This window comes from Cyanistes caeruleus, chromosome 1 (assembly GCF_971803275.1).
Source record: "Cyanistes caeruleus chromosome 1, bCyaCae1.hap1.1, whole genome shotgun sequence".
NCBI classification, from domain to species: Eukaryota; Metazoa; Chordata; class Aves; order Passeriformes; family Paridae; genus Cyanistes; species Cyanistes caeruleus.
The window spans coordinates 60,960,690-60,974,490 of NC_141701.1; the positions used below are offsets into that span (position 1 = coordinate 60,960,690).

Below are 13,801 nucleotides of genomic sequence, written 5' to 3' on the forward strand. Positions count from 1 at the left end.
TGCTTACTCTTACATCACTGAGCAAAGAGACACAGCAGGAGACCCATTTGGGTAAGCTGGGAATCCTTGACAGAGCTCAAATGTAGAAATGCAGTTTACAGGAGGCAGAAGCTGGGACAGACTGCAAAGGCAGGGTGTAGAAGCATTCCTTGGGCATGTTAATGGTGTCAGAAACACCAAAACTCAAATGGAGTTGAGACTTTAAAGAAATGTTCCAGGTTACGAAGTGAGTTTGTGCTTCTACATTAATACAAGCAGTAATACATTAGTAAAAGACTGAGCAAAGAATGTTTGGGCCTGTTGCTGAACGGTGCATTTAGTGACAACAGACATGGGTGTGGCAGAAGTACTCAATGCCTCCTGCTCCTCAGTCTACCAGAAGAAGGTCTCCCACACCTTTGCTAAGAAAATTGCTTCAAGGAGAAGCAGAACTGCCAGCTGTGAATGAGGATTAAGTCAGGCTTGAGAGAACTCAGCCCATACAAGTCCATGGGACCAGACTGGCTGCATCCAAGGGTACAGAAGGAACTAAATGATGCCCTTAAAAGGTCAATGTCTTTGAAAGGTCACAGAGACCAGGGAAGGTCCCCTATGACGGGAGGAAAGAAAATGTTGCACCCAGCTTCAAAAAGGACCAAAAGAGTTATCTGGGGAACTGTAGTCTGATTGATGTTTCTGGTCTCTGGGGAACTTTTAACAGGCAAAAGTTGAGATTTTATCTGGAAATAAAAAGAAATTTTTTCACCCTTGGGACAGTTGAGCAGTAGAACAGCCCAAAGAGGTTATATGGTCTCTGTCCATAAAGGTTTTCAAGACATAACTGGATAAAAACCTGGGCCACCCAATCTGACCCTGTTTTGAGCAGCCTGTTAGCCTTGCTGACTTCCTGAGTCAAAGAGACTTCCAGACTTCAAAAAGAGGATTTTGGTTTACTTACTGCAAAACCAGGTAAATAAGAAAATAATATTTAAGTGTTTAAAACATATTCAGAGAAAACTCATTTCCAATATATTGGATTTTGAAAGGGCTGCAGAACTCATTCCTCACTTGTTCACCTCCCCTTTCACTTTCTCAGGATGAGTTCCTGAATCCATACTTCTGTTTTTCATTCTGACCAATTGAAGGAAACTGATTGAGAATATGGATATGAAAGGGAAATGGATGAAAGTGAATAAGTAGCTCATGATATTTAGGAAGAGAAGAACAGTAAGAAAATAAGCAGTTCAATTAAATGGCCTTCAGTAGATTCAGAAAAAATGTTCTCATTCCAAGAGAGTACAAGTAGATTATGAGGTTTTACAAAAGACTGGTGGTTACCCCTGCATGCTGAGAAAAGATAGGGGAGTGTGGCAACAGAGAGAATAATGAGCTCTTCAGCAACCTGAAAAGGGAAAAGCACATATTGGAAATTTGATGTAATTACTAAAATTGACAGTAATAAGAACATACAATGATGACGCTAACAAGCTGAGGTGCGAAGTAAGAACTGGCAAAGGATGTGTGAAAGGTAATCACAATAAACCATTATAAACATACTCATTGGAAAAGGAAGAGTAAAGAAACAGTTGGTCCATGAGAGATGCTAAATAGACTGAACTGTTCTGTGGGTTGTTTTTTTTTTTCCTTCAGAAGAAATTACATGAAACCAACTCCATTTTCTTCTGTGTCTGAATAACAAGTTTTGTGGCCATGGAGAAACAGTAGCTGCCATTCAGACTTGCCTGAAGTCTTCATACATCCTCATGGGAAATTTCTCATTTCTCACCTTTTAACTTGAAGTGTATATTGATGAGAATTTCACATAAATCCATTGTGAATTTGTATTTTCACTTAAAAAAGTAAATTTGATTTTGAAAATAACACCAAGATACAGAAGATGGTAAGCACGTTGAAGACTCAATTAGAAATTGGAATGGTGGTAAAATACATACAAGAAATGACTGAGGAAAATATAGGGACTTAGGTAAAAGCTAACAGACTGCTCTACACATTTGGGAAGACCCGTCAACATAGGAATACTGGACAGAAATTAACCATTGTCTTAACAGATTTATTAAGAACTATCAGGTTAAAAGATTATTATAGATCAGAAGCTGAAGATGTCATGAGTCAGTGGTATCATTCTTTTGAAAATAATTATCATGCTAGATGTGTAGCAGGAGATACTGTTAATACAACATGAAATATAACTCCTCTTAGTCCTCTTAGAGAAAGCTCTACCAGTAGTAGGATCATACCTGGAGATCTCTTTTCAGTTGAGATTTTTTAAGTAAGTTTTTGGGGTTTTTTTTGCAAGGATAACATTAAAAACACTCTCTGTTAAAATAATCTTCACTGTGCAGATAAAAAAGTTAAGTTTCTATTCTTAACAGAATAGAAAAGGTTGAATTCATTTTAGCAGAATCAAAAATTCAAAGCATCTCTGTGTCTTCACAAATGTGTGTGTAAGGCTGAAACTGTTCCTTTCCATCTGCTAAAGGCTCACTTTTCATTCTTTCACTTTTGCAACAAAATGCAAGCTTATGACCATTCAGGACAAAATTGTGTTGCATTTACAATGGAAAATGTTGGCCTGCCAGCTCTGTTACCACTTTTGAGCTGTAGCTGTCTAACTTGAGAGCCCAAATTTGGATCCTGTTGGGTTGCCAGAAGCTCCTGAGAATGTCTGAGAGCCCTGAAGTTAGAATCTTGTCTACTTCCTTCACTTGTTCAAGAAACCTAGCCTTTCAAGTTGGACAACAGTAAAACTTGGAAATTTTAATTTCAAAGAGATTCTTCACTGTAATACAAGCTGAATTTCTGATTAAATAAAGCAAAACACAAGAGGTGATTCTTATGTATTCAGGAGTCTATTATTCAACTAAGCTGTACTGTGACAATTGTGATGATGCTTTACAAATAGGGAGCTTTGAAATCCCTTCCCTTTATTCTTTCTTCGGTTGAATCTGAAAAATTAGCACACAGATAAGACCTTTAAAGAAAAAAAAGCAACCCTTTGTTACTTCTTGGTTTCTGGTCCTGTGTCATTTCAATAACTTTACAATTGGTACGTTGCTGAATTTATTGTTTTGAGTTGATCTGCTCATCAGAGGAGTGCAGGTCACTCTGGCTTGATTGTGTACCACACAGCCCATCTCACACTTCCTTCTCTAAAACCCTGACTAGAGGACATTGGTAATAGGTGGCCTATTCTTGTGAAGAATAGAAAATTACTATTCTGTGAATAGCAAAATCTGATTTATCAGCTCAAATGGCACAGTAATGGCAGTGAGATCCATACTGTACACAGTCCCAACATCCCCGCATAGTCCGGTTGTGGAATGCCAATATTAATTGAAAGTAGCCACTTCTTTTTTTCATGCCAGAGGGAATACTGAATCCCAGGCTGCTGGGAGTGTATTTTTTTAGATCAATTAGCAGCTTTTCAGGTGCAAAGTTCAATCAGCTTCTTCTGCAGAGCATAGTTGATAAGATAGCACTGACAGATAAAGTTAGGGCTTCTGGCTGGCAGCTCGAGCTGCAGTGACATGCGCTGGCAGTGACACCGCTCACAGGAACTGGGGCTGGCGTGCTGCATAACTCACCTGTCACACGCCATGCTGGGAGGTGATGTGGCAACAGCCTGCACACTGTGTTGGAGCACTGGAAGCAAGTTAAAATACCAGGCAGCTACATGATACGGCATTTACCGCCTGTCCGTTCCAACAGGAAAAGTGTCACTTCATCCAGCAACCAGGGCTTAATTTATAAAAACAGATTCAGTGGGAGGTAGGTATGTAACGTTTGCCGTGTGCTATTTGGTTTATCCTGATTGGTACTAGCAAGAATTTAAAAGCTAAAGTGTAGTGATAGCCCACTCTGTTTCGAAATAGGCGGCAAAATTTTGTTCAATGGATGCACCCTTCCTAAGTTCGTCCAAAATTCTCTTTCATGGCTACACTATTAAAAGATGCATGACTTACTTCATTTTGGAAATCCAAATGTCACCATTGTAATGACAAACTATGTGCACACAAGTTTTTAATTCACATCTCAAATTATCAGTATTTGTCATTTATATGACATATAATGTTTATGTAAAATTAATTACCTACCAATGACAAATACATAGCAGCATGTTAGTACCACTAGCTAGTTGGTTTATAATTGTCTGTACTAACTATGACACATTTAAGTACTAAAAAGTAATTTTCAAAGATATTGTGTCTTTTGTTAAAGTCTTTTGCTTTTCAAATACAGTGCAATGCATTACTACTCACATGAAAATATTACTAATTACAAACACAATTATTAGTGTTATGATTCTTTTTTAAATCCTGCTTTTGATTTTTGTATATTTATAAAACCTCCTAAATATAGTTGTTTTCAATAAGTGTTTTAAGGTCAGTCAAAACAACTGCAAGCTGAATGGGCAGCTGGCTGACGAGGACTTAACCTTCATCATGCTGTAGTTGCAAGTCAGTTGTTGCTTTGGATCAAGCTAAGACATTTCAGTGCAATACGTGTCCTTTTCTCGTGAAAAGGATGTCAAATCAAGGATTTGTTGTGGCAGTGTCAGATTTTTAGAGGAGTGTGTTCAAGTTAGATACATGCTAGATTTAATCTTCAGAATTCTTATGGTATGGACTGTAATTGCAGGAAACGTGAAGAGGAAAGTAAGAGGAAAGAAGCCAAGCTGCAGAAAGGGATGCAGAACATGGAACAAAATAAGTTTCGGGTACAACAGAATCCCACAAATCGGGAGAAGGCTGCCAGTGTCCAAGTGTTACCCAGCAAAGCAGCTGACACACAGAGCAAGAGGCTTCTGTCCCTCAATGCTTCACAGATCCAGCCAGGGAGGAACAGCAGAGGTTCACCTAAAGCTGGTCATGACAAAGGGACCCCAAAGGAGAGCTGCCTGTCAGCAGAGCCTCAGAGCGAAGGTCATAAGATCAAGCAAGGTTTGTGATCTTTTTTAATGGTGCTGTTTATCTGCTTCATCCACTTCTGGGGGGGATTTTATATATAGAACCCATTTCATCTTTCTTTGATTTCATATTCTTTCATCACCTAAGCAATTTGTGCAGCAGGGTAGAGTTAGATACAGATTGTTTTAGTCTGTGTGAAGTAGTGAAAAACACCAGTACAGTGTCTTATGGTGTCTATAAAAATACCCAGAATATGTAAAAACAGGCTGTGGGCAATTGTTCTATTAGTTGCACTCTTTGGATAAATAAGTTTAAAGGCATTTGACCCATCTGTGGTGCACATGAAGAATGTTAATGGAGAAATGGTAACTCTGGTTTTCAAATGAGATTTATCCTCTCGCTCAATCCAAACAATCCATGTTTGAAAGAATGCTATGCCTTTTTTAGGTATGCATTCTCTTTCTGATACTGAAGTGATGCCAGGAAAGTTGATGCAATAAGGATCAAACCATGAAGTTGTATACTCAGCTCTCATTAGGTGTTCTGATCAATCCTCTTGTGACCAAAACTTTAATGGACTTTGGGCATTTTATTGGAATTAAATATAAATTTAGACCCTTTGGCCTGTGAAAACTATGATTCAGTTGTTGAGTGTTTTCTGCAAAAGGGTATCCTGTGAAGGCATTACGAATATAGCATGGTTTCACCAGGTTTTGGATGATTTTCTGGAATGACAGTATTTCAGAGATCTCTTTCTTTTCTTTTTCCCCTCCTACCTGCCCTGTAACATCCTGTCTGTTACATTTCATCCTCTCTGGTCTATTTTTTCATTCTCCTGTTAATTTCCAAGCAGAATGGAAGGTGAATGGAAGACGGGGAATTTTCACTTTTGCTCTCCAGGCTTCTGAGTCACCCTCACCAGAGTGTTTAGAAGCAGTGATCACACAGCAGCAAGGGAGGAATAGGAAGGACTTCACAGTTTCATTCAGGAGGTCAAGGGAAGTCCTGAGAAGCCAAGTGCTTTTCCTGGGTCAGTGGGTTACCCTGTGCCAGGATACAGCATGGGTACCGCAGGAGTTTTTCAGGCATGTAACTCAAATGTCATGTTAGAAAGAAAACCATTTGTAAAACATTAAGCAAATGAAGGTGTTTGGGATTCTACTGTGACAGGCAATCATGTCCTCTTCTGATTCTTCCTGCTTGCAGTTTTTGTTCATTTCAGTGAATCCTAATGTGCCCCAAAGGTAACTGAGCAAAAAAATCAGAGACATAAACTGTGTTTTGCTGGATCAGAGACTGAATTTGTTTTCAATTTCTCTGTCTAAAGATTCACTGAGGAAACACATCAAAAGCAAGTCAAGTTGTGTCCATTTCCATTGTGAGAAAGCAAACGAGGGAACAAAGGTTGAAGTGAAACATCAGGTTGCGGCTGCTGCAGAACTGGATGGAGAAAAGCGCAAGGAACACGCTGTCGACACAAGGGGTGCCTGTGCTCGGAGGAGCAGGAGGCTTTCTGCTTCTGCCCATAGGACTGCCAGTGCTGGGGAGAAGCTGAAGGATCCAAGTCAGCCTCCCTCTGGCAAGAGGGACCACGGAGAAGGAAGGTCTGTGTTCTTCTGTGATGCTGGTTGTACCGGTGGACTGGCACAAAACTCAAAGCTGGGTGAAGCTTCTTCCAAAGGCAAAAGGCGCCAGCAGAAACCCAGAAATAAAGAGGTAAACGATAAGAGATGTTCACCAGCTGGTTCTAGCAGACCAGGAAGTGCCAAAACAGTATTTATAAGCACCAGAAATGACAGCCTGCATGCTGTAGAACAAGCCGTCAAAGCAGGAAACAATGAAATGGCAAAAAAGGCCTCTTCATTATTGTCTGCTGAGGCAGATCCTACCAGGACTGTGCCAAGAAACCCAATAGCATGTTCTGCTTCTGATGACAGTTTGAACTTGGAAAAAACAGGCATAATTGTATCCAGGAATGCAGATGATCAGTTATGTTCTGTTCCATGGCAAAGTACAAATATTGAACTAATCCCTTTAGAGATTCGAATGCAGATCATAGAAAAAGAAAGAAAAAGAAAAGAGCTTTTTCGGAAGAAGAACTATGCTGCCACAGTCATACAGAGGACGTGGAGAAGGTAAGATTTCTGCTTCAGTGGCTAGAGAAGAGTGAGATACAAGTAGATGTAAATGAAACTAGGCTTGTTGGCAATGTGCTATACTTGGCTTTCAATGTTGCCAGTGCTAAACGAGGCAGTTAATAATGTTTCTCTACACAAGGGGAAGTGGGTTTCAGTTGCATACAGTTGCATTAGAAAGTTCATAAAAACTGCAAGGTGTAAGTGATGACGTTTAATAATCAGAGAAATCATTAAACTTCTATTTCAAGCACTGATATTTCTTTAGAGAGTGCAAATCAGGATTTGCCTAAACCTGGAGTTCGGTGACAAACTTGAAATTGTGCTCTGACCTAAGATTTAACCACATAACCAAACCACAGAATGTTTGAGAGCTTTGAGTGTTCATTGCCAAAACTTGGAGGTAGCTTGAATGCCTTGATTAAGCAGGAACAACTGCTGTACAGAATAATGTACAGAATGCTTTCCACAGCATTATCCTGCTTACATGAATGTGTGAGTTTCAACCTCAGAAATGCAGTCATTCTAAAAGTACATGCTCCTTAATATTTAATTTCTTATCAAAATTGGCAGGAAGAGTATGTAAGGGAAGTATATAATATGCAAGTTATTCTTATTTCTTGTTTTTATTTAAACTTTCTTTGATTTTACTGAATGCAGAAAATTATAAATTGCTTGTGTTTACCAATATTCTTTCCATGTCTCTCACTATTTTTAACATTTTCTCTGAGGGACTCTGAGTTGAAGATGTCCCTGGCCATGGCAGGGAGGGTGGATGAGATGGTCCAACCCAAACCACTCTGTGGTTCTGTGACTCCACGCCACATTCCTCTGAACTGTGAAGCAAAGCAGCTACTTTTTCTCCAAGGGTTTCACCACTTCTGCCCTCTCTGCTGCTTGCTCCTCGGCCTTTTCTGATGTAGATCCCAAGTTTTTATCTTATGTGTTCAAATTTCTTAGATACCAAAAGCTAAAGGAAGCCAGGAGTAGGTTAGGAGAGTGTACCTGCAAGTGATGCTGCTGCTGCTGGCTCTGCTGCTTTCACTCAACACCAGTTTAAAATCCTTTCATAGGGGCAGGCATGTGCCATGGCTTTAAGACAAAGCAGAAGCGATGTGTAGCGAGTGCTTGTGCAAATCTCCCCACGAGAATTGGGATCCAAGCATTAAGCTGCACAGAAATCTGCATTCCATTTACACTACAGATTTTGGATAGGCCTTTCTAAACTGTCCACCTGCTGAAACAGGGATGGTGTGCCTTCTCTCCAAGAAGTGCATGTGCTTACTAACACTTTGCATTTTGGAAATTGTGGTAATTAAAGATTGCTTAAGTTACATTTGTTATTTAAATACTTAATAGTGAAAAATAAATATATTTGTTCTGTTTGCAAGAACTCATAGAACACTAACAAAGATCATAAATTCTGCAAGGCTGCAGGAGACATTCATTTGGCAGTTCTTTCAGTGTCCTGTGTTTGCTTTATTCCCAAACTTGCACATGGTAAATAGCGTGTACTTGTAGACAGAAGTAAAATTATACAATGTTATTGTGTAATTCTACATTAGAAAAAGGTAAAAGTACATGCTTGAGTTCTCGAATTTCTCAAAATTGGCATTAAATGCATTTGTCTCACTGCAGATTTTATAGTCCTGAATCACTTATTGAAGGGAAACACAACAGCAGAGTGGTATTGGTCTACTTAAGTGTATTAAACTTGCCGTTCTCAAGAGAACGTTTCAATTCCCAAATCTGCAAACTTTATAAATATAGTCCTCAAAAGTGTATTCTAAGGTGTGTGGCTTGCCAAAGGTTAATTGCTTATCCTGCTCATTGAGGCTTACAGATTCTGTGTCTGTGTTCTCTCTCCTGGGGGCCACCGGGGCCTGTTCTGTGCTCCAGGGCCCACAGGGAGCCAACAGAAGCTGGAATAAGTTGGTTGCTGTTGTTCTCCCACTGGAGTCAAGCTGTATTTTTTTAATATATTATTGCTGTGTGCATACTTTGGCCAGCAGTGGTTTTTAAGATTAGAGCTTCTGTAACAATGAGTGAAAATACCACTTGCCAGCTTTGTTCTGCACATGGATATTCCACTTTTCTTTTGTGTGCAGTAGTTTTGTTGACTAAGCGTTCTGACCATGTCAGATTGATATTGTATCAAAGTTGGTCCCATTCTCCTTTTTTCTCACTAGGATCAGAATGATCTGTTATGAGAGAGCTGAATTAAAACAATGTGCACTTGCTCTACAGATAACTACCTACATCTTCTCAGTGTCAGAACCTCACAGTTGGTTCTCTTGTTGCTAAAAACTACCAGAGGTTCTCTACAAACTGAAATCACAGCTGGGTGCAAAGGTGGAGGGACTGTGAATGGGTCATTTCACGTATCAGCAAAGGCATCTGGCAGCAATTACTGAATTCCAAGACAGTAGCTTAGTATTCTTTTCTGCTCCAGCATAAAACAGTTCCCCAATTGTTTTTTCTGCAGTTAAGTATTCGCTTAACCCATCCTTAGCTCATTCTGTTAGCAAGTCACTGCAACTGTGCTCCCTCTTCACTTTCTTTTCCTCTCTTACCCCTCTGAAAAGTTAAAGGAGGCATGTTATTTAAGAAAACTGGATCATTTTTTTCCCTCTGTGTCTCAATAACACTCCTGGTTCTGAATTCATACCATGCTTCAAAACTTGCAGGCCCTGACAAGATGCAGTTGCTGCCTGCATTTGTTATGTACTTTAATGAGCTGCATAACAGTACATGCCTGAATTCTGAAGCTTCACTAAATTAAGATTAAATACATTTGTCTCGCCCAGCAAATTTCACGGAGGTAATTTACTAAGCTTATTGGAGGTTTAAAATTATTTGGGCTGTAACGGAGCATATCATCCCCCTTTGGCATTCTATTGTGCTTTTAAGTACTCATTTTTTTTGTATATGGCTGCTGCTTTGTTTGAATTAGTTCGCTGGCTTAGAACATATATTCAAACAATTTGTATCTGGCTGGCTGTCTTTTAATGTAGAACTTTTTGCAGAGGGAGCAACAGAAAAAAATCACCTCTTTCTCTCTCCTTCCTCCTTTGCTTTACCGGGGAACCCAGTAGAAGCCTTTTTGAATGCCGGAGGGGATGATGATCAATGTGTTTTGGCCTGTTACCAAACACTTATAATTAATATTTTACAAGTGTGACTCAATGCTCATTTGTGACAGGTTTGTACTGGGAGGATTCAGAGTTAATTGCTAAGCCAGTTAATTGACTTGTGAGTGTGAAACGCCAATATCCGATTGAACACTTACGTCCGATTCAAGGGAAAAAAAACCCCAAACAACTCCTTGCTGCTGGTGCCATTTGCCACCAGAGTGTGAGGGACAGACAATCTGCTGCTGCCACTCGCAGAGGGCTGTGACTGCGTGCAAGATCAAAGCAGCTGAGGCAAGGTTGGATCAGAAAACAGGGAGCTTTTGAAGGGAAGGGGAAAAAACACAGGTTACTGGAAACAAGGTGAGGGGAGCATCTTCAAAGGAGGGGTGGAGAGCAGCTCAGTTTTCTGCAAAGGAAATGTGCAGTTGAACCCACAGGAGGCAGATTTGGTTTGTCTCTTGCACTGATTGACTGAGGACATGAAGTGCTAAGGCACACGAGAAAGGTTGGTGTTATTAAGCTGTGAATATAGTGAAAATGGGGAAGCAATGCTGATTATACTGTTGCCATAAATATTTATAGTTTTGTCTTCTGATGATTTTCTATTTATAAAACAGCTGATAAGCTGATGTTGAAGCACTGTAACTTTTGATACCTGTAATGCCAGTTCTTTAGTAGCTGTGTGAAATAATGGATGCATCCAAAATTGAACCCAACTCCTACTTTTTCTTCTGAACAAACATTTCTCATCCAAGTGACTTAGCACATCAGTGGGAGTTCTGTTTTCCCAGTTACTCATGTAATCCACCATGTGAACTGATGCGTGGAAAGCACAGAAGTAAAAACAGGTCACCTAAAACAAGTGCTCTTCTCTTTTCTGCTCTCTAGTTACCAGCTAAGACAGGAATTGTTTCAGCTCCTTAGTGCTAAGCGGCAGTGCAAGGAAGATGAAGACAAATGGAGACAAGAGACAGCTGCCTTCTTCATTCAGGTTGCTTGGAAGAAACAGCTGAACCATAGCCCTCTGAAATCAGTTCCTTCATGTAAAAATCTGAAATCCTTAAACAAAACCAGCTCAGCCATAAAAACCAGCAAGCAGTCCATCCTAAAGCAGATATATGGTAATTTTCTTTTCACTATCATTTATTTTGAATAACTGTGCTTTTATTTTTATAACAGAGTATTATTAGTCTATGCACTTCTTACCTAACTGTTAAGGATTTCAGCTATTTATAAAAATTAGTCTGAATCTCAGGTGTTCTGGGCAACTGTATTTCTGTTTCAGGTTAAAAAACCCAAACAACTCAGTGATTTAAAATGGCTGCTGCTAAAGCTGTTTGAATCCCCACACAGCATTGTTTCAACACAGATCTTGAGCAATCAAATAATTCTGTTGCCAGAGCTGCTCACCATATATCAATGTGGAAAGAGAACAGAGCAGTTAAGCTGGGGATAGCTGGCTGTATCCATGCAGAGTGGCTATCTGGATCATGGTTTGGTTTTTTAAAGCATTGTTTTAAACTTTTTGTTTGTTACCGTTTTAAAAATATTTTCATTTGAAGAATATGTTCAATGTTGGTAACTTTCTGTATGAAGATAAGTGGTCTTTCTGGCAAAAGCAAGATTGTCTTTTATAATTCTGCACTGCTTTGCACTGTGCCTGGATGTGGATGTGCAAAGGAATGCATCTTCAACAAAAGGTAGAGGCCAAGTTTTGCTTCTAGACCTTGAGTTCCTTTACAGTATGGATGACTGATGGAATAAGGATATGCTAACTATATGTATTTTAGCAGGTGGTAAGTCACTTCTATCATGGCTCTGTAGCTTTGAGAACCAAAAAGGATAAAATAAATAAAGCTAATGAATTTGTTTTCCTTTTTTTTTTTTTTTTTAATAGCTGCAAGATGTATTTTAACGTTACTTAAATTTCAGTTGTGGTTGTCATGATTTTCTGTCACAGCATGTCTCATTAGCTTCCCCATTAAAAATGAGAGTAACTTTTAGAATAATGCTATATCTTACTGAAATACTTTTTAGCTATACACAGCCACATGTTTATGTGATAAACACAGAGCTGTTCACATTGTGTGTTAAAGGACGTTCTCAGGAAGGCAAAGTGTGTCAGCCAACAAGACCTCCTTCTAAGCTGAAACTTTCTGATGTGCAGCTGGTCTCAGGTAGGACACATCTCATTTTAAGAATACTTTGATGTTTATATACCTGAGATTGTTTTCTTATCTAAGAAGAAAACAATCTGCTTAAGGACTAGGATCTCTTATCAAAATACGTAACTACTTCCAAACTCTTGTGATTGCACGCTCCTCCTTTCACCGCGTTTGGGCTTATTTGAGCACTGCACTTCTATCCTTGAGACATTTAGATGAAAAACATTTTTACTAAATTCCATCTGTCAGACTGTTTAAAGTGTATTATGGACTTACTTGGGGTTGGGAGCTGTGGTCATGTTGGTGTTTCACCACATGAAATTTCAGTGCCCCACTGAGCATTTGGTGTTCCTGGCTGTGCTACACCTCGGGCAGACAGGCCTCAGCTAGATGGGAACACAGCAACTGCTTCAAGGAAACAGGAGTTCAGGTAATTTGCAAAGGGAAGTAAAATACATTTTCCAAGTAGTTTAACACAACTCTGAAGTCAGAAGGAAATATGACAGTGGACCTATCCTTGAGTTTGTTAGAACTGTAGGTGAATTTCTGCCTCACTAAGAGACAGAGGCCTTTTTCTTTCACTGTCTGAGAACTGTTTTAATTAAGAGGCATGACCAGACAGGTGTTTGATTGCCACCTCTTCATGCAGATACAAATCTAAATTTTAAAAGAGCTTTTAGCTCTTTTCGTTTAACTTTTCAGGACAACAGATCTCCCTGTCTTCTGAAATAAAAAGGCTTTCTCTTGAGGCTGGAATGGCCTTTGCTTTCATAACTTGGTGACGAATAGGTTAGTGATAGGAACTCTGCCCAGTTCCTTTAGAACACTACCTACTTTTATTCACCTAATAGGAGCTCAGGGAACTTTAGCCCTTACTTAAAAGACAATAACATGTTTTTCATCTGCCTGCCTTTGTGCATGACAACATTAGATTTGTTGGAAAAGTTCAGAGCTGTCAGTGGCTAATGCCAGATACTCCGTTTCTGACGTAGGTGCCTGGAGTAGGTCAGAATGGACTGTTCAGTTTCATTTTCCCTTGCAGAAGGTACATCTGGGAAGGTGAAGGCTGACTGTCAGCCCGAATTTTAATGTTCATAGAGCTCCTGGAAGAAGTGTGCAGTGACAAATCTGTAACAGGGATTGGCACCAAACTCATTCAAACATTGTGGAAGAGGGGATATGCAGAGGGTGTTCAAAGGAAATGTTCAGTAAGGCAGGTTACAGGTAGAAAGGTAGAAAAGGGACAGGGTAAGTGCTTTGGAATATTCTGGCAAATAGGCCCTTTAAAGATTGTTACCATTAAAACATTTTCAAAACTTGAAATGTGTACTTTTTCTAGTTTGCTGGCTTTTTAAAAATTAGATTCCTTTTGTCAATTCAGCAAGTGACACTTAAAGAAGTGCTCTCCAGCAGAACCAGACAGCCTGGTTCTTTGTTTCACTGTGGACATTAAAGTGTGT

General features: G+C 39.5%; 1 protein-coding gene across 4 annotated transcripts in view; it reads left to right on the plus strand.

The window, feature by feature from the left end:
* Positions 1-13,801, plus strand: part of INVS (inversin) — an 86,305-nt gene that overhangs the window by 70,968 nt on the left and 1,536 nt on the right. For all 4 annotated transcript variants that reach the window (XM_023921702.2, XM_086895136.1, XM_086895142.1 and 1 more), the window contains 4 exons: positions 4,639-4,940; positions 6,235-7,042; positions 11,065-11,297; positions 12,273-12,353. In XM_023921702.2, the coding sequence (XP_023777470.2) occupies positions 4,639-4,940; positions 6,235-7,042; positions 11,065-11,297; positions 12,273-12,353 (1,424 nt within the window). The remainder of the gene's footprint in view (positions 1-4,638; positions 4,941-6,234; positions 7,043-11,064; positions 11,298-12,272; positions 12,354-13,801) is intronic.